Source organism: Quercus suber, unplaced genomic scaffold (assembly GCF_002906115.3).
Source record: "Quercus suber isolate HL8 unplaced genomic scaffold, Cork oak 2.0 scaffold_426, whole genome shotgun sequence".
NCBI classification, from domain to species: domain Eukaryota; kingdom Viridiplantae; phylum Streptophyta; class Magnoliopsida; order Fagales; family Fagaceae; genus Quercus; species Quercus suber.
This window is the reverse complement of record NW_027069877.1, coordinates 235,268-257,070: the sequence shown is the minus strand read 5'-3', so window position 1 is coordinate 257,070 and position 21,803 is coordinate 235,268. Positions and strand designations below refer to the sequence as shown.

General features: G+C 35.2%; 1 protein-coding gene across 2 annotated transcripts; it reads left to right on the top strand.

Moving 5' to 3' along the window:
• The first annotated feature begins 2,889 nt into the window (after nucleotides 1–2,889).
• On the top strand, nucleotides 2,890–21,498 carry LOC112025735 (uncharacterized). 2 transcript variants are annotated; one of them, XM_065761735.1, is made up of 14 exons: nucleotides 2,890–3,238; nucleotides 4,447–4,501; nucleotides 4,577–4,726; nucleotides 5,815–5,985; nucleotides 7,473–7,616; nucleotides 8,765–8,870; nucleotides 8,955–9,103; nucleotides 9,241–9,366; nucleotides 10,241–10,384; nucleotides 17,878–17,965; nucleotides 18,179–18,552; nucleotides 19,695–20,018; nucleotides 20,779–21,009; nucleotides 21,202–21,498. In XM_065761735.1, exons 1-14 carry the CDS (start codon nucleotides 3,042–3,044, stop codon nucleotides 21,334–21,336), a joined length of 2,394 nt encoding a protein of 797 aa, XP_065617807.1. In that variant the 5' UTR covers nucleotides 2,890–3,041; the 3' UTR covers nucleotides 21,337–21,498. The 2 variants fall into 2 exon arrangements, with proteins under 2 accessions (XP_065617807.1, XP_065617806.1); XM_065761734.1 differs by lacking the exon at nucleotides 2,890–3,238 and having other exon boundaries at nucleotides 4,125–4,501.
• The last annotated feature ends 305 nt before the right edge of the window (nucleotides 21,499–21,803 follow it).

The window sequence follows — 21,803 nt, the reverse complement described above, 5'->3', positions numbered from 1 at the left end:
AAGTAAAATAATAGTAATAAAAGGGTAAAATACTATTTTGGTCTATAAACTTTATTAAAAGTTTGTTTTTCGTCCCTAAACTTTAAAAAGTTCTTTTTTCATCCCAAAACTTTGTAAAAAGTTTTTTTGAATAGTATAGAGACAAAAATAAGGATGAAAAAAGAATTTTTTCAATAGTTTAGAGATAAAAGAACAATCTTCTAGTAAAGTTTAAGGATATAAATAAAACATTTTCAATAACTTAGGGATGAAATATGAACTTTTTAATAGTTTGGGGACAAAAAATAAACTTCTTAAAGTTTATGGATGAAAAACAAACTTTTGGTAAAGTTTAGGGACTAAAATAGTATTTTACCAATAATAAAATATAATAAATATTTATATGAATGCCAGGTCAGATTTTAAATAAAAAATTCCAAATAACACAAATAATAACTAAATTTTTTTTTCTTTCTCACTTTCTTACCAACCAAACACACCAACAAACGCAAGAAAAATCTCATTACTATGTCCAAAAAAATAAAATCTAAATTTGAAAAACCCGTTCTCAAATTGTTCATTTTTCCTTTCTTCCTGACTCTCTCTATCCACTAGAACCTTTGCATCTTTGGTGAATTTGATAGCCCATTGTACAAACCGTCCATCTCTCTCTCTCTCTCTCTCCAATAACTGACTTCGGTTATGACTATCCATCCCATCAAAAATCGAAAGTCACATACTTTAGAATTATAAAAAGAAAAAAGAAAAAAGAAATATATATATATATATATATATATATAAGGGGTTCATACCCATAGAAATAGGGATAGACCTAGGGGGGCTAGGCCCTCTAGGTCCAATTTTTTTTAGTTATTATATATTTTATTTTGTAGTTGGGCCTCTTTACAAAATTTTAGCCATATTTTTTTTCAATAAGCCTAGCTTGCTTCACCCAAATAGTAACTATCCAACCCAAAAATTTAGCAAAAACAATATAAACATTCACAATGGTAATTGTATTTTAGCAAAAAAAAAAAAAAAAAAAAACTATTTTACCATCAAAGAACCAAAAAATCATGTGTTATTGGACAAGTTAAAGCTAAATTTCTGCAACTACAGTAAAATACCAGTTGACTGTAACAAGTTGTTAAAAGTAAAATATAATATTTTATTAAGATTATATATCTTTCTTCAATTAAAAAACTCAAATTCTCTCTCTTCTTTTATTATTTTAATGAGTTGTTTATATTATTTTGAATGAAGTGATAAAAAAAAAAATAGAACATTTAATATTGGTTGTATTGTAAAGTGAGGTGATAAAATAGATAAAAGTAGTTTTTAAGGTGCTAAAAGCTAAATTTTTTAGCAATGCTCTAACTTCAAAAAAAAAAAAAAAAAAAAATCCTAGCCAGCTTGACATTAAAAAAATTATTTTGTTTTTGTTTTTATTGGTAAATGATTGCATCTTAATGTATTTAGAAACGATTTTGTGTATTTATAATTTTTTAATATTATATGGACACCTATTTAGAGTTTTTTTTTTTTTAAAATACTCCAGCCTCGCTAGCTTAAAATCCTATGTTTGTCCCTACATAAAAATGATTGAAGTCAACTGATGTTCATATCCATAGAATTTTTCTTGAGTTCATAACTTAAGAAATGATAGAATAACTGATGACTAAACTTTAGACATGTTATTGAGGTTCATACCCATAGTAATGTTACAGTCACATTAGTAGTACTTGAACTTGTTGGATGATGATGATTCTGAGATTTTTTTTTAGCTTTCGGACTTTGTTAACATCGATGACCAAACTCACCTCTTGTTCAACCTTTCAGTCACAGTGGACACTTTTTTTGTGTTTCAGATTTGGGTTTGTTTAAGATCCGCTTATTTTGTTGAAACTGAAATTTTTTTACTGAAAGTACGGTAGATAAAGGTAAAAATTAACTGAAATAGTATAGTGAGATTAATCATACCAAACGGACACTTGATTTGATTTTTATTTTTTAAAGAAGTGGAAGTGAGATTTTCATCTATGTTTGTTGGTGTGTTTTGTTTTTTGTTTTTTGTTTTTGAGAATGTGTTTGTTGGTGTGTTGGTTGTTAAGAAAGTGAGAGAGAAAATAAATTTTTATTTATATTTTATATTTTATTTTTGGATTTTGGATTTTTTATTTAAAAGCTTACGTGGCATCTTTTAGATGTATATTAAATTTTATTATTATTATTTTATTCGCCACGTAAGTTTTGTGAGTGTTAACGGTCTATATTGTTTGCCACATGTTTATTTTTTGGTAGTAAGTTAATAGTAGAGACTAAATTGACTATAAATTGAAAATAATCGGGATCAAATTGAATGCTATCCAACTGTAGGGAGTGTTTTCGCTTACTTTTTTATTTATTTATTTTTGAATGTATACAATTTAAAAATAGTTTTCTCAAAATATATAAAATTATTATTTAATAATAAAGTATTAAATGCATTTTAATTTTTAAGCATTGGCTTGATAATTTGTAAAAAAAAAATCCAAATTTTAAGGGTCCGTTTGGTACATGTGTTTAAAAATTAAAAATTGTTATTTGAAAACATTTGTAGAAATACGTGTGAGTGAAAAGATATGTTAAAATGCATAAAATATTGTTTAAAAACTAAAAATAATTGTTTAAAAATACTAACCAAACACCCCCTAATAGTCGGGTGAGCTGGAGTTGAGTTTACACCATGAATCGCAATGGAACTTGTTGTCCAAATCGTAAATGCGTAGAAGTAGAAGTAGGAGTAGGAGTAGGAGTGTGAAAGTGGAAGTGAACCACGTATTCAAAGCGCCACGTGTTCCTCCAACGGCCAAGCCTTGGTCATTCATTCCCACTAAATACAAAGTACAAACTAAACATTAGAATCGAAGAAGATGATGTAAAAGTAAAACTAAAAGAAAACAGAAGAAACTCTTACAACTTGTTATTATTGAGGCACCAAAACCAAATTGTCCATTCATCTATCTAATCTTAAATCTACTACCTGTCAAAAAAAGAGAAGAGACTCTCTGCTCTGTTCCACTATGGTCGCTACAGCAACAACGCAGCTTGGCTGTTGTGGAACCGAGTCTCTCAGTCTCAGTTTCAGGTGCACCTACTTTCCGGCCCGTTTTTCACTCCCAAACAGATGGACCAGGTCCAACCGCAACCGGGTTTTCGCCGTCGCCACCGATCCCAAACCCTCCTCCTCCTCCTCCGTCAAATCGAAGTCCGTCAACGGAGCTTCCACGGTAATTTTTTACTACTTCGATTTTTTGATTTTTGATTACTTACATATTTTAATAAGTTAATTAATGGAATGGCAGAGAATTGGAGAAGTATCACAGGAAATAAAAAGAGTGAGGGCACAAATGGAAGAAAATGAAGAGTTAGCGATACTGATGAGAGGTCTTCGGGGTCAGAATCTAAGGGATTCACAGTTTGCTGCGGATGATGTTCAGCTTCGCCTTGTTGAGGTATATGATTATTAATCATATATATTGCTTCAATTCTATCAAATTCCGGCCGGTACCGGATTTGGCCTATTGTTAAAAAAAAAAAAAAAAAAAAAGAAAAGAAAAAAGAGAGTAAAGGTCCAATTGGTGTTGGTAGTTCTTAGGAGTTCTTTTGATGATGAATTTGATCCTTCTCTCATGAATGATGATGAGGAGGAGGAGTAAATCTTGTATTTTTTGATATTTAGTTATTGTCTTGTAAATCTTCTTATTGTGTGATGTTAAATTGATGTTATATTGATATTTAAGACTTAAGAGTTAAGACTAAATGATTTATATTATTTGATATTTAGTTATTTATTTATTAGAATTGACAATTTTATGTTCAACAAGGATATATATAAATTATTTTTTAAGAACCCCGAAATACTCTGAAACGGTACACCGAAATCGACCGATACCGAAATATTCAATTTTATTAGACAAATTGAAACGGGTCCGAAACGGTATTAATAACAATGGTCCAAATCGTAAATGCGTAGAAGTAGAAGTAGAAGTAGGAGTGTGTAAGTGGAAGTGAACCACGTATTCAAAGCGCCACGTGTTCCTCCAACGGCCAAGCCTTGGTCATTCATTCCCACTAAATACAAAGTACAAACTAAACATTAGAATCGAAGAAGATGATGTAAAAGTAAAACTAAAAGAAAACAGAAGAAACTCTTACAACTTGTTATCATTGAGGCACCAAAACCAAATTGTCCATTCATCTATCTAATCTTAAATCTACTACCTGTCAAAAAAAGAGAAGAGACTCTCTGCTCTGTTCCACTATGGTCGCTACAGCAACAACACAGCTTGGCTGTTGTGGAACCGAGTCTCTCAGTCTCAGTTTCAGGTGCACCTACTTTCCGGCCCGTTTTTCACTCCCAAACAGATGGACCAGGTCCAACCGCAACCGGGTTTTCGCCGTCGCCACCGATCCCAAACCCTCCTCCTCCACGTCACCACCAAACTCCGTCAAATCGAAGTCCGTCAACGGAGCTTCCACGGTAATTTTTTACTACTTCGATTTTTTGATTTTTGATTACTTACATATTTTAATAAGTTAATTAATGGAATGGCAGAGAATTGGAGAAGTATCACAGGAAATAAAAAGAGTGAGGGCACAAATGGAAGAAAATGAAGAGTTAGCGATACTGATGAGAGGTCTTCGGGGTCAGAATCTAAGGGATTCACAGTTTGCTGCGGATGATGTTCAGCTTCGCCTTGTTGAGGTATATGATTATTAATCATATATATTGCTTCAATTCTATTGTGCTATTTGTCTGTCTTATTTAAATCAAACGGTTTGCTCCTATTCTATTCTCAGACTCTTCAGACAGAGTATGTTTTTAATGTTTATGAAGAAATCGTAGCAGTCCTAAAATAGTGTACCAAGCAGGAACTGAAGTTGCGAACATTTATATATATATAACTGAATTGGATTGTAGTTAGAACTTACTTAGAAGCAATGAAGGCTTTATAATAATAATAATAATAGTAGGAGAAAGGAACAACACACCATTCATGGAGTCCGCGATCGCTGGAGATTTTCCAATTTTTATTTGTGTATTTTTTTTTCCCTAATAAAATGCTTGATATGTAAAAAAAGGTTGGACCGAGTGGACAAAACTCCCACTTTTGCAAGGTCTGGGAAAGGTGATCGCTAACCAATGTTCTTGCTTTTTGGTCGAATGCACCTGCCATTGCAACTTAACCTCTAAGCTGAAAATTAGTTAGGAACTACAGGTATGAGATGCCTGCCTTTTGAGATTGCTTTTATGATGCCAAATACTCCTGAGTTCATCATGTTACATACAGATCTATTTGGTGCTAATCATTTTCCTTTGGGCCTTGGGTTAGGTGTAAAGGAACGAGATTGGAGTAGGTAGGGCTTAGGCTCAAACTTGAACTGTTAGAGATATATTAGCCCAATAGCATAGGCCTAATATGAACTAATTAAAATGAAAAAGAGAGAAGAAAAACAATTTCCGGAAGTATATGAATGTGACCTTATAAGATGGAATACAATTACTTATCAGTTTTCCATAAATTGTATATATAATTTTAAGTCTTGCACATGATTATTGATTAGTCAGCTTTTAGATTGGATGGTGTTTCTAAAATGACCAGGGCAACACATAAAATGGTAACTGTTGGAGGCTACATTCTTTCATGAGAGGTTAAGAAATGATAGTTTGATATCAATGGATGAGATCTTCTCACGATCCATCACGTTTTCTTTTGCGAGGCCTTTGAACTGAAGCTTTCTAGTTGGTATGACTATTTGCCTCTCGTAATGTTCTTTTTGGTGCTTCTGTAGGTAGATGAAAGCAGTGAGTTTTTGCCGTTGGTGTATGACCCTGCTAGCATTTCAGCATATTGGGGAAAACGACCACGTGCTGTTGCAACACGTATTGTCCAACTGCTATCTGTTGCTGGGGGTTTTCTTTCACGTCTTGCTTTGGATGTGATAAACAAGAAGGTCAAAGAGGTACTTATTTGTTTCCTTTTTTACATTTTTTGAGATGATGGTATTTGCACATGATCAATTAACTCATTAAACAATTTGTAGAACATCAGTTTGTTTTTTGGGATTGGGAAAATATTTTCGAGTTCATGTACCATCTATAATCTCTATGATGTTTTATTTTTTCTTCCCTTGAACCAACTTCCATTATGGCTTTTACTTTTTGTATATCTATATACTGAATTTGTTTCTTAGACCTAATGCAATGGTTTTTGAAAAGCCTTTGCTGTTATGGTTTTGTGAGTTTGTGCACTCTTGAAGAAAAGGAAGCCTGTTTAATACTGTATGTGTTGGGAATGACCATATATTCTTAAGAAAGGTATATGAATCCAAAACTATACATACAAGTATGGGTGTGTGTGTTTGTGTGTACATATGTGTTGTTGTTGTAGTAGTTTAAATAAATAAAAAATTATATTTGTGAAGCCATCTATCCTTTAGTTTTCGAATGACTGCATTTTTTGTTGTTGTTCCTTGATCTCAAGATATGAAGAGACCAAACCTTTTTAGAAGGGAACTGCTCTCCCTCTCTCTCTCTTGTGTCTGTGTAGATATGGAATACTTACATTTTTGCAGGTACCTTTTTTATTTATAGATGTGCTGTAAAGTTGGTGTCATCTGGACTGACCGCTTTCAGATGATAATTTAGTCTCTATCATATTCTTAGGTGACTGTGTCTAGGTAGACTGATACTATGAGATGCTTGTGCTGACTTTTAAGTTGTTATTTTCACTTGTCTTTCAGCTTGCTATTCTGCTTCTTTATTTTTGCCAATTTGGATATAGGAAAACCCTTTAACCCCTCAACCCCCCTCCCTCATCCAAGTTACAAAAAAGAGACCAAATAAAAGAAAGAGGCATCAATGTTTGGATGTGTGGAATGCTATCTCTTTGTGCTTGATGTGTGCATTTGGAGGGATAGAAATGCTATGACCTTTGTTGGAACTGAAGTTTCATTACTTAAATTGAGATGTTCTGAGATCACTCTTCAATTGGATGAGAGCCATAGTAGGTTTTACCTCTTGTTTTTGGATTTCTTAGATCTTTGTTTTTTTCTTGTGAATCTCATGTTCTTCCCATGTAGTAGGGCTGCATCCTTTTATTTTTATTTTTTTCTTTTTAAATTCTTGTGATGGATGTAAGATCTTTCAGTTTTAAACTGCATTGATTAATGACAATAACTTTCACCTTGAAGCTCCTTTTCCTGCTATGGGATTCCTCCATTAATTGATGTCATGCATTGCAAATTATGAGGCAGATATGCTTTCAAAAAACTTGCATGTAGTTGTAGTGTTCCTTAATTGGTCTTAGTGCAGCTACAAGTTTGAAATGAGCCCTTTTTCAAGTCCAATCTCTCTTTTTTTTGGATAAGTTTGTTTATGTCCAATCTTTAAAAGCAACTTCTCATTTAATGTATGCTTTTTCTCTCTATAATTGCTTTTCCATAATCAGAATGAAGTTGCTAGAGCAATTGAGTTAAGGGAAATTGTTACCTCTTTGGGTCCGGCATATATCAAACTTGGTCAAGCATTGAGCATTCGACCAGATATACTGTCACCTTCTGCAATGATTGAGCTGCAAAAACTTTGTGATAAGGTAAGTGCTTGTGTTTTTTTATCTATTTATTATTATTAGTTTTCTTTTCCATTAGTGACATGATTGCATTTGATCAAAGGTACTATCCCTATGCTGAGATCTTCTAAAGACAAAAGGGGGGATTTTTTTTTTTTTTTGGATGACAAAGAGCCTCTTCAAGTCAGAGCCACTTAGATTTCGTGTACCCACCCAATCGAGTAAATCTCAAATACACGACCCCGCCCAAAAGAACCATGTCTATAGGATATCCATAACATTCAGTTATGTTAGAATAAAGATGGGTACATTACAAGAATATTCAGTTGCATTATGTTGCCTAAATATATATTTATCTGCTAGAATTTACACATCTTTGACATAATTTCAGCTAATACCTTTGATCGGTCAATGAGGCTTTTTGATTGAAACAAATTGGGGGTAAGGCTGCCTTCCATAACCTCACAAAAGTGGGAGCTTCGTACACTGGATACAACCTTTGATCAGTCAGTGAGGCCTTTTTAAATGGGCAGTAAATTATGGGTGTAAAAACAACAAAAAACAATCTGGGCTTGTGGATTAAGCTAATTTCCAGCACTGTTTGAATTGTGAGGTATGAGTCTTATTAGAAGATCTATAAAGGAAAGTGTCCAAGGTGGCTCACAAGCTTTGGATCATGGTGTTCTTAATAAATCAGGATGAGCCAAGCTTGTGGAGAAGGCCTTTAAAGTTCATGTTTTACTTAGGCAGACATTGGGAAGGCTTGTCCTGTCCCTGTTGTCAGTTGCAGTTAATGCAATTGAATATGAACTTGAATATCAAGTTTTTATATTTTCAACTCTATAAATATTATATAAACCCCTCCCCCTCCCCTTCCCCCCCCTTCCCCTTCCCCTTTTCTTATTTTTTGGTAAATGAAACTACAATACATAACATTCTCCCCCTCCCCTTCCCCCCCCTTCCCCTTCCCCTTTTCTTATTTTTTGGTAAATGAAACTACAATACATAACATTACAGTCCCAATCTTGTAACATATCCAATCCATCCTCAGATCTCCACTTGTCAAATGAGGAGAGATGCCACATAGCTTGATTTCTGCTTAATATTGTATGAATTTATATATATTAGGTACCCCACTTCATAGCTGATATTCTGTTTAATGATACGTGAAGGTTCCTTCATTTCCAGATGATGTAGCTATGGCTCTTATTGAGGAGGAACTTGGTCAGCCATGGAATAATGTCTATTCTGAGCTATCATCTTCACCAATTGCTGCTGGTAGCCTCCCAGATACCTTTTATATACTAGAATTCTGAAGTTCACTTAGTTCCAAAGTATTTATTCTTTATTCTGCAATGGCAGCATCTCTTGGACAGGTGTATAAGGGCCGTTTGAAGGAAAATGGGGATCTGGTGGCTGTCAAAGTGCAAAGGCCGTTTGTTCTTGAGACGGTTACAGTCGATTTGTACGTCATACGGAACTTGGGTTTGGTTCTGCGGAAGTTTCCACAGGTAGTGTTATGCAGATCTGATTTTTAGTCACTTATCTCTTTCTTAAAAACAATTCCCCTCTTTTGAAGGAGTAACTATAGTTAGCAATAGTGGCTTATCCACACCCCATCCCTTGGCTTTCTGCTTATATTTTTCAGATCTCAGTAGATGTAGTCGGATTGGTTGATGAATGGGCCGCTCGTTTTTTCGAAGAGTTAGATTATGTTAATGAAGGGGAAAATGGAAAACTCTTTGCTGAAATGATGAAGAAGGACCTTCCTCAGGTTTTTCTAAAAACTCTGAATGTATACTTTATTATGGTTCAAGAAGTTTCTGTTGATTTATGCTGTCAAGCTTAGTTAGAAACTTCTATTTTGTTTACATATCATGAACTAATGCTAAAAGGTGTAAATTAGGCAATGAAATAACTGAAATGGTCAGGTTAAAATAAAGCATGGGCAAGATGTTCTAAATTCGGTTAAGCTTTGTGTAGGACTAGTCTATTGACCATTTTCAAATGAGCATGCTGTTTAACAATAGCTGTCATGGTCCCATTGCAATGTTTAACAGTCAATATAGTTTATATAGACTCAGGTGCCTTTCTAGTATGACATTCTTCTGTAAAGGAATGAAGTTTTTGTCTCCAGGATAATGTCCCTCAACTGCCATTTTGCCATGTTTACATTTAACAATGATAGATATGCTTGAAGCGAAAGGGTCTGTTCCTTATATTTACTTTCATGCCAATCCTTGGGTATGAAATGCCTATGGTTATTTTGGATATCAAACCTGCAATAACATGATGCAAATTCTTCAAATGAGCTGTGAGCCTGTGATGCCGGCTGACTGTGAAAACCTTGGCATGTGAAGTATATGTTTATTAATGCCCGGGAATAGGTTTAGACTAGATTTTCTGCTGACATAATTACCAATAGACTGCAATTAATCAGTCCCTTAGTCTTATAACATTCACGTATGTGCCTTTTCAAATTTGCAGTTCATGTACTCTGGTAAGTGACGATAGTATGTTATTTATCTATTGATTATTATTTTCTATTTAATCTTTTTGTTTGTATAAAAATCTCATTTGTTGGGGATTTTTATCTTAATCTGTGGGAGATTATGTCTAATACTTCTTAAAAAGCTTGTGTGTTTCAGGTTGTTGTACCCAAAACCTACCAGAAATATACTTCAAGAAAGGTTCTTACCACAGGATGGGTAGAAGGAGAGAAGCTGTCACAAAGTAAAGAAAGTGATGTAGGAGAACTGGTTAATGTTGGAGTCATATGCTACCTAAAGCAGGTATGCTTTTCTCTAGTTTTTACTCTGTTTTTCAGGATTCAATGTGGAACATGACTAACATACATCTCCTAAAATTTGATTCCTTTATTCTTTTTAACTTCTCTCTCTCTCTCTCTCTCTCTATATATATATATATATGGTAACAATTTACTTTTTGAACCTAAACAATTAACTGTCTTTATTGGTTAATGTGTGATTGTTTGATGTGCTCTCTCACTTTTCACTCTGGGTTTTCAGGTAAGCGCTAATAGATCCCTAAATTAGGCCTTATTAAATTCAAGAAGAAATTCAAAACAATTCTTGTTTGCCCCTTTTTACTTGGTCTATTTTTAATCAATAAATTTATTTTATTAAATTTAAAATAAATAAATTGTTGTTTACGGTGAAGGTGTTTAGGGTTTGATAAGTCAACCCTAACACAAAATATTATTTATATATAAAGTACATGATATTACTGTTTTGCCCCTATTACTCATAACACTCCCCCTCAAGCTAGAGAATATATATCATACAATCCTAACTTGTTACATAAAGAACCCAAACTAGTCTTACATAAAGCTTTGGTAAACATATCAGCAATCTAGACTCTTGTAGAAACATATGGAGTCGCAATTACACCATCTTCTACTTTCTCCCAAGTAATATGACAATCTACTCCAATATGTTTGGTTCGCTAATGGAACACAGGATTGGAGGCAATGTAAATTGCTGCTTGATTATCACAATGCATAGTCATAGGCAGCTTCACAACAAATCTTAATTCCTCAAGTAAATGCTTAATCCACATAAGCTCACATGATGTGTGTGCCATGACTATATACTCAGCCTCTGCACTAGACTTGGCAACAACAGTTTGTTTCTTACTTCTCCAAGTAATCCGATTTCCTCCCAGAAAAGTACAATACCCAGTAGGGGATTTTCTATCTGACGATGATCCAGCCCAATCAGGATCAGTGTAGGCTTTTACCTGTAGGTGACCATTAGCTTTATACAAAAGATCACGACCTGGATGTGCTTTAAGATATCTCACAATCCGAATAACTGCCTCCCAATGTGGAAGGCAAGAATCTTTCATAAACTGGCTCAAAAAACTAACTACAAATGATATATCTGGGCGAGTAATTGTAAGATAATTCAGTTTACCAACTAGACGACGATATCTCTCAGGATTAGATAACAACTCCCCCTGATCTTCATATAATTTGACATTAGGATCCATAGGAGTCTCCACTGGTTTAGTTCCTACCAATCCAGTTTCTTCCAAAATATCCAACTCATACTACATTTGTGAGAAATTGATGTCTTCTTTAGATCGTGCTACCTCAATACCCAAGAAATAACGAAGTTTACCCAAATCCTTAGTTCGAAAGGAGTTTTGAAGGTATCTTTTCAAATCATCAATATTGTCATCTCCAATGATTATAATATCATCAACATATACTATCAACAAAATCTTTCCTCTATCAAAAGTGTGAGAAAACACAAAGTGATCAGAGAGGCAACGTTGTAATCCAAACTTTAACACTACTTCATTGAATTTACCAAACCAAGCTCTAGGAGATTGTTTAAGACCATAGATGGCCTTATGCAACCTACACACTTTTCCAGACTCCTCTTAAGTAACAAACCCAGGTGGTTGCTCCATATACACCTCTTCCTTCAAATCACCATTCAAGAAGGCATTTTTGACATCTAACTGGAGTAATGGCCAGCCCAAATTAGCAGCTAAGGAGATCAAAATCTGGATAGAAGAAATTTTAGCAACAGATGAGAATGTCTCGGCATAGTCAACACCGTATGTCTGGGTATACCCTTTGACAACCAAGCGAGCTTTCAAACGCTCAATAGTAATGGTGAATCGGTTGACCATCTCTTCCTTCATTGTCCCGTTGCTATGGATCTTTGGTCTATGGTTTTGGGTTTATTTGGAGTATCTTGGGTTATGCCTCATACTGTTTTGGGGCTGTTAGGGTGTTGGCAAGGCAGCTTTGGTCGTCATCGAAATGGTTATATATGGTCCATCGTTCCTCATGGCTTAATGTGGTGTCTTTGGAGGGAGAGGAATAGTTGTTGTTTCGAAGATACTGAGAGATCTATTCCGGACCTCAAGCTTTTCTTTTTTAGAACTTTGTTGGATTGGTTGTTTGCTTTGCAAAACAAATCTTTCCCTTCTCTTTTTGTTTTCCTAGATTCTTGCAATTTTTGTTTTTGATTTGTTGGCTCCTTGTTCACTCCCTGTGTGCTAGGGTGTTTCCCTTTTGATATCAATATATCTTATTACTTATCAAAAAAAAAAATATATATATATATACACCCAATGACAACCAACAATAATTTTCCCTGGAGGATGAGTAACTAAAGACCAAGTAGCATTTTCAGACAATGCAGACATTTCTACCTCCATAGCAGACTTCCAACCAGAGATGGACATAGCCTCCTGGACAGACTTAGGAACAACAGTAGAATTCAAGGATGTGGTGAAGGCATGAAGAGATGAAGACAAGTGACCATAAGAGACAAATTGAGAGATAGGATGAGAGGTGCAAGAACACTTACTTTTGTGCAAAGCAATTGGAAGAGAGGCAAGATCAGGAGTCAGATCACTAGGCGGGGTAGAAGTCTCTGTTGGAGGTTTCTGTCGACGACAATATACCTGGAGTGGTTTTTGAGGAGATTCAATAGGAGACGCAGGTGGTAGGAGAGGAAGACAAGGAGGAAAACTGTCACTAGCAACCAAAGGAGAGAAATAGGACTGAGATTCATCAAATGTGACATCAGCACTAATGAAACGATGCTGAAGAGTAGATGAGTAACATCAATATCCCTTTTGAGTACAAGAATACTCAAGAAAAACATATTTAATGGATCTAGGATCAAGTTTGTCACTCCCTAGACCTAAGATATGAACGTAGCACACACAACCAAAGATCTTAGGAGGTAGATGAAACAAAGGTGCATTAGGAGAGAGCATAGTATAAGGGATCTGACTACCTAGAACAGTGGAAGGCATACGATTAATTAGATGACAGGCAGTGAAAATAGCATCACTCCAATATGATTTGGGAACACGCATATGAAACTTTAAGGCATGAGTGACCTCTAACAAATGACGCATTTTGCATTCAGTAACACCATTTTGTTGTGGAGTATGGGGGCATGAAGATTGCTGAATTATACCATGATCATCAAAAAATTGAGACAAGGATGTATGAAAATATTCACAAGCATTATCAAACCAAAAAATACAAAGTGAAGCATTAAATTGAGTCTTTATTTCCATATAAAATGATTTGAAAATTAAGTACAATTCAGACCGTTCTTTCATAAGACAAAGATAGGTGACTCTAGAATAATAATCAACAAAAATGACAAAATATCTAAATCCCAACAATCAGGGAGTGTTTATTAGACCCCAAATATCAGAATGAACTAAATTAAAAGGACTACTAACATGACTCTCATGCTTAGAGGCAAAAGGCACCCTATGTTATTTACCCAACTAACATGCTTCACATTGTAAAGACTCAATTTGACGACATGACGGAACTAATGACTTCAAATTCTTGAGAGATGGATGACCAAGGCGACAATGATGCTGAAGAGGCGAGATAGACAAATGAGAAGCCACTAAACGAGAAGAACCACATCAATCTAGGTAATGAAGTCCACCGACTTCATGCCCTCCACCAATAATCTTCCCCGTCTTGAGATCCTGAAAGATACAATGAGTGGATAAAAAAATGGCAACACAATTCAAAATTTTAGTAAGCTTACTAATTGACAAAAGGTTAAAAGGAAAATTAGGAATATATAAGACAGAAGAGAGAGAAAGATTAGGACTAAGATTGGCAGTGCCCAAATTGGAAACTGTAGTGGTTGAGCCATCTGCCAATGTAACATTGGGAGGACTACTAGATTGCTCAAGGTTAGAGAGTAAACTTGAGGTACCTATCATATGATCAATAGCACTTGAGTCAAAGACCCAAGGGTCTTGAGTGGCAAGACAAGCAGCGGAAGTACCTTGTTGAGCTAAAGTAGCAGTAGAATCAGACCTAACAAAGTTGGAATGTAGAGACAAGAGGCGATTGTTCTCTTCTTCAGGAATAGAGACTACTCTGGATGTTGGTGGAAGTGATTGTGAAGGCGGTTTTTGAACTTGAAAACTAGCTTGGTGAGCCGAGGGTTTACCATACAACTCCCAACAAAAGTCTACTGTATGATTCTCACCATGATAATAAGTGCACTTACAAAGATTACGTCCTCTACCATGACCCCCTTGTTCACTACCATAGCCCCCTTGGTCATGACCTCCACGGCCTCGGCCCCCACAACCTCGACCTCCACGACCACCTCTATTACTCCCCATATAAGTGGTAAAGGCAAATTTATCATTAGAAGGTAATGCATTAGTATTGGAGGAAGAGAAAGGGGCAGTAATCGAATCAGATAATGTGGCTTGTCAAAGTCTACCAAAAACTTCATTCAATGAAGGGAGGTTTGGACTAGCTAAAATTTGTGATTTAACTGGATTCAAACTTTTAGGTAACCAGAGAGGAAGTGAGCAACATTAATAGAATCTCGTTGTTTCTTCATAATTTTAACATCAGAGGAGATGGGCTGATAAATATTGAGTTATTCACATACACCCTTAAATTTGTTATAATAGTCCTCCAAAGAAATATCACTCAAACTCAAGGAGAAATAATTTTGATGAAGATCATAAATCCGCTTCAAATTATTAACACCAGAGTAAAGTTCCTTGGCTTGTTCCCAAACAAGTTTTGTAGTTGGTAAGAAAACCAAACTACAATTGATCTTAGACTCCATGCTATTCCACAAACAACTCCTAATTTGTGCATCTTCGGCTCTCCAATCAACAAATTTAGGGTTTGTAGGTACAGGGGGTTCATTAATCATGTAATCAAACTTCTTTCTACCAAGAAGAAAGACTTCAACTGCCTGTGCCCACTGAGCATAATTACTACCATTTAGACGAATGGAAGTAATTGGTAACATATCAGGAGACAAGAAATGATTAGGGGGTTGAGCACTGTCTTTGGACTTCATAATAGCAATCTGAAGAACAAACTAACATTAAATAAATATGCTGGATTGAATTAAAACAAACTCCAACCAGCAACCTATGTACTTCAACCAGTCAGCAACTCCAATAGCAACTCATCTATCAAAGAATCAACACCAAACTATTCCAAAAACAAGGCAGCAACAAATCCATACCAACACCAAAAAAAAAAAATACCCAATCCACCACTAAACATCAATCAACAAAGTCTAGTCCAACAAATCAACCCAAGGCTGCTTGAACAGATAATCAGAGAACGTATTGAAGAAGAGAAGAAAATCAGACCATGGTTGAAAGTTGAAACCCCCAGTTGAAAAACTCCGGCGGTAGCACTAGGGTGCAGGAGTGGCGGCACGAGGACTAGCAAGTGGGCTAGGATGGGTCGTTGGAGGAGGGCGAGTAAAACCCTACCTCTCTCGCGGTTAGGTGATGTCGATCTAGTGTCACAAGACCCGAGAGAGGGTAATCGGCGCTGGACAACTTCTTCAGCCACTAAATTGAGATCATTTGAGGTATCTATTAGGGTTGTCGGAGCTAGCGAGGTGCTGTTATGGTTGCCGGCGACAATAGTATCAGTGGGTAGTGGTTGGAGGATTAACGGTAGCGGTGGGTTGGTGGCTCTGATACCATGTTGTTTACAGTGAAGGTGTTTAGGGTTTGATAAGTCAATCCTAATACATAAAATATTATTTATATATAAAGTACATGATATTACTGTTTTGCCCCTATTAGTCATAACATAAATAAATAAAACAAAAACAAAAACAACTTGTTTATGTCAACATTGTGGAGTCTAACAACGGTAGGAAAAACTAGTGTTAGTGAGTGAATTATAATAAAATGTTTGACAAATAAGGTTTATTAGGATTATGTATAATATATGAGTGGTAGTATTAGAAAACAAACATTTTTATTTCTTTTTTGTTTTACTTATAGTAGAGATTACCTCCTCTATTCCTGATTGGTTTTACTATATCCTACTAGAAATTAATTCAATCACTGTTGCAAGCCACAAATTCTGAGGTTATAAATGATTAGTTAGTGATTCTTGCTCTCCAAATAAATTGGGTGAATCTCTATGTCTGCTATGCCCCCCCACCCCAAAACAAATGTTGATCATTCTAGTCAAGGTAATTAATTTTATTTTCTTTGCCTTAGAGGAATATTTATGGAAATGAAATTTCAACTCTCCAACACATGAAAGAAAACATACTTGAATCTAAATATGGTTATAATAAATAACATATTTAACATTTACTTGTATAAAAAAAAAAATGCTTTGAATATATTGGAGAATGCTCCCAATCCCTTGAATGGCGCTAGTATTTGTCTTGGTAGAACTAGTGAGTTAAAAGATACCGCTAAATCTAGTTTTCATACCATTTAAAGTTACAAAAAGACTAAAGCATGTTTAGATAATTATAAATGATCTGATATATAATATGGATGAACCTAGGTTGAATCAACTCTCTTGGGTATGATGTGCAAGAACCCTAGTGTGATTCTAGGTTGATTTTTTGCCCCCTTGTCTCAGTCTATTTCTCTGTCTTGTTTTCTATTTGTTGCATGCCAGCCTCATCTACTAAGAATTTTCAGCCCCAAACACTAATAGGCAAGCCAAAACACAATCCTGAACTGTACACATGAACCAGTACCCAAAATCCATAGATTTTTCTAGTGACCACATAAGAGCAATAATACCCCAACACAAACACAACCCTATCCCGTCCACCCTAAATCAGCCCCCAAAATCACTAGATTTATTTTGTCATTGGAAGCTGAATATAAGATCCTGTGTCCTGAAAACTCACTGAGGTTGTTCATAAGTGGCCGAAAATAGAGTCTAAAATTTTGGTGATGTTTAGTTGGTCATGTTGGTTTTTATGCAGATTGAAATGCTTTGTGCATTTTGGGTGCAATGATGTATAATTTTTTTCATTGAATCAATTAGGAAATTAATTTAGTTAAACCTGATATACACTTCTTTTGTTAACATGGTTGACGTTTAATGCAATGCTGTGCACCTTTGGTCAACAGAGTGAAAGTAGAATAAATTGGCAACTAGATGATTTGTTGTGTCCCTGTGTTTCAATTGGGGTTTGACAAGTTTGCACTTCACATCACTGGCACCCAGTCTCATGCATAATTAATGTATACTTATTTCCAGGATTTATTCATATATCATCAGAATCTGAATTTTCTTCTCCACAAATGCTTATAATATTATATTTTGCACTTTATATAACTTTTGCCCACTCATTGAAATGTATATGTTGTGAATGAAAATAGAAATATACTTGCAATTGTTTTTTTGTTCGTATAATTGCATCTTATTATTGGTGAGAATTCCTAGTTCCTACTTGGGCGTCATTTTATTTTAAACATTAACTTGTTGCCTTTTTCATTATAGTTGCTGGATACTGGATTTTTCCATGCAGACCCTCATCCAGGAAATCTAATCCGCACTCCAGATGGAAAGCTAGCCATACTTGACTTTGGTAATAATAATCTTCAATTTGAGTATATGATTAAAGATCATCCTTTCAAATGGTTAGAAGCATTATAAAGATCATCCTTTCATAATGCATATGTAGTGCTTTTACCATGATTTAGAAGATCTCTCTGTGACACATATAATGGACAGTTTATTCTTCTTTTTGTTGTGAAGACCAATTTTTTTGAGCATCCTAAAGTATAATTTTTTGTAACAGGTCTAGTTACAAAATTAACTGACGATCAAAAATATGGAATGATTGAAGCAATTGCTCACCTCATTCATCGAGATTATGGATCTATAGTCAAAGACTTTGTTAAACTTGGTTTCATCCCAGAGGGGGTTAATTTAGATCCCATCATGCCTGTTTTGGCTAAAGTTTTTGATCAGGCACTTGAAGGTGGAGGAGCCAAAAATATCAACTTCCAGGAGCTGGCTTCAGATTTGGCACAAATAACTTTTGATTATCCATTTAGAATACCCCCTTATTTTGCTCTTATAATCAGGGCAATTGGGGTGCTGGAAGGCATAGCTTTAGTGGGAAATTCTGATTTTGCTATTGTAGATGAGGCATATCCATATATTGCACAGGTATAATACTCTCTAAGTCTCTTTAGAAATCTGTTTTCTTTTTATGAAGAAATATGTTGGTGCTCATAGCCCAGTTGCTAACACACACTGCCCTTTCGGTCTGTAAACATGACCTTAATGTACACTTCTAGAATAGATGAAATGACCCTTTTTTTTTCCTTTTTTCTTTTTGTTTTTGTTTATGCAATTAGCTGGAAATTGTTTAGGTTTATATAACCTGGCATAGTCAATCTAATAACCTAAGATGCGCGGACACTTCATTTGGAGTGCCGTACCCATGTCGTATCTATGTTGTACCTATGTCGTAACGGTGTCTAATTTGCTATATCATGTTATAATTTTTTTAAAAATTACTCGTGTCGCCATATCGTACCCATGTCCGTGTCTGTAGGTCCTAGCTAATAGGTTGTGGATTTGAACTTTGCCATTAAGATTTGTTAAACTGGAGATACAAAACGTAATCTTTGACTGCTAAAATATATGCCACCTCATTGGTGCATGAACTTATTCCTAACAGTCCCTATGGGAAGGATGTGGTTATATTTTTTTCATAATCAATTCAAGGTTCATTTAATGTTGCCTTTCTTAGCGGACAGTGGACGTTAGTATAGCTAATAAAATTCAATGATAAAACTTCTGTAATTGATTGAGCTTGTTAGAAGTATATGGTTAAATGATTAAATATACCATTTCCTAATAGTTTAAACGTTTGGGACAATTGGTAATTTAACATGATATCAGAGCAGGAGGTCTTGAGTTCGCTTCTTGTCTACTCCACTCTACCTCCCATTTAAAATACCACTTGCTAGCCTCACCTATTAAAAGAGAGTTTGAGCCCATATGTAAGGGGGAGTGTTAGAAGTATAAACTTTTGGGATTACATGGTTAAATGATTAAATTTATCATTTCCTAATAGTTTAAACTTTTGGGACAATTGGTAATTTAACAGCGCTTAATGAATATGACGCATGTCTTGGAAGTAGTTTTACACTAGTTGAGCTTAGGTGGGATTATATGGGCAATAATTCTAGCAGGTTATTCACAATTTGACCGTACTGATGTCTAATCTAATGTTGTTCTCTGAACGCTCTAAACATCTAGATTGGAGTTATTTATGTTCTTACTTCTAATTTTATTGTTAGAGGCTGCTGACTGATGAATCCCCACGGTTAAGGAACGCTTTACGCTACACAATATATGGGAAATCTGGAGTTTTTGACGCTGAAAGATTCATTGATGTTATGCAAGCCTTTGAAAATTTCATTACTGCAGCAAAAAGTGGAGGTGGAGAGAGTCTGAATGGGGACATGGCTGAACTTGGCATATTGCAAAGCCAAACAGGATACATCATTCCTGGATTGTCATCCACTGTATCTCAACCACAGCAACCAATTCAAACAAGGGCAGCTTTAGCATTTCTGTTGTCTGATAAAGGGAATTTTTTTCGAGAATTTCTTTTGGATGAGGTACTTCTAAAACTCTGTAGTTATGAGACTGTAGTGTTGTTCACTATGTTGTAGCATTTTATTAGCTTCATATCCTACTGATGTGTAAGGGCAATGATATGATAATAATAGTTATAGTAATCATTTATCTATTAAAAAAATTACTATATTTTTTTTCCATTGAACTCATCTGAAATGATAATGATATTACCATTAGATCCAGTGGAGAAACAACAATATTTACCACAATTTTTGTTTTGCCAGTAACCCTAAAAATATGCTATCTTAGTTCATTATGCTCGGGTTTTTCTTCTCTATTTACCTCTTTTCTCACTTGTATTGATTATGACAAGTAGCCTTTTAAGATCAGCAAGACATGAAGGGAGCAATAATTATTTTCTTTCAAGCTATTTTACCCATTCTTGCTAACTTTCTTTTGTTTTTAATTTATAAACTTTCTTTTGTTTGTAATTTATATACGAAGTCTAACTATCATATCAGCAGATGTGACTCAGCATTTGCTTCATCTTTTTCATTTATTCAAATTTCTCACGTGTTAATAGTATCTATTTCTCAGTTTTGATATGCTATTTCATTAATTCTTTTCCCCCCATTAAAAAGCTTTTCTTAACTAGTGCTATGGCTTTGTGATGTTTTAATCTCACGAGGGGCTGAGCCTAAGATAAGAATTAGTGACTTACTGTCTTACTAGTATGCATTGAACTTGATTGTATGGAAGGTATTTCAAATATGTAACTATTGTTATTTACATGGAAAGCAGATTGTAAAGGGCATTGATGCAGTTACTAGGGATCAGTTGGTACAAATATTGTCAGTTCTAGGAATTAGAAATGCTGTCCCAGTTTTTAGTTTGGTTCCTGCTTTTGGACCCTTTAAGCCAGCAGCACTTGTACCAACAATAAATGATGAAGACAAAGTTATATTGAATAATGTTCAAAAGGTCGTTGAGTTTCTGACTACAGGAAGTGCAATATCAAGAACATCAAATCAGGTATTAAGGGATTGTGCTTAACCATTAAATTTTAGACTATACACAAAAACTTGTCCTTAGGTTCCTTTTCACAAATGTAGACGCTCTTCACTGACCTATTTCTTTCCCCATTGTTTCTTCTGTGTATCAACACAGTGCAGATGTTCTTTCTTGACTGCCTGTCTCTGATTATTACTTTGTTGGTGTCAACAGGATGTGAACATTGAACAGGTAATCCAAGAGCTTCTTCCCGTGTTGCCAGGCATATCCACCAAGGTGCTCCCAGAGGTGCTCAGTAGATTATCTTCCCGGGTATTAGCACGTATAGTCCGTGATACATTTTTGTAAATATTTTGCTCTAACTTAGCGGTTTAAGGCACCTAAATTGTGCATATTTTGATGAACAGGCACAAATGCACCAAGGTTATTGTAATACATTTGCCAGTGTTGTGCCAACACTGAGATCCAAAATTAATGCTTGTATATATTGTACACGCCTCTTTTCTATTATACACCCCGTGTATAAACTCCACTGCATGTCAAATGTATAGTTGCGCTTCCTGTCAGATTGATTGGTGCGGTTTCTTTCAATCCGGAAAGTTGTATAAATTTTTAACACACAATACAAGCAGCTAAAACTGCAAACAAAGCTATTCAAACGGCAGAACTACTAAACTTGAACTGCAAACAGCTTCAGACTACAGAGAATCAGCACCACGAAATAAAACACCTCACTAAGTGACCCGCAATAGAAGTTTTAACTTACAACAATCGAATTGACTAGGACCACATGCAAGAAGTTCATCAACAGCTGG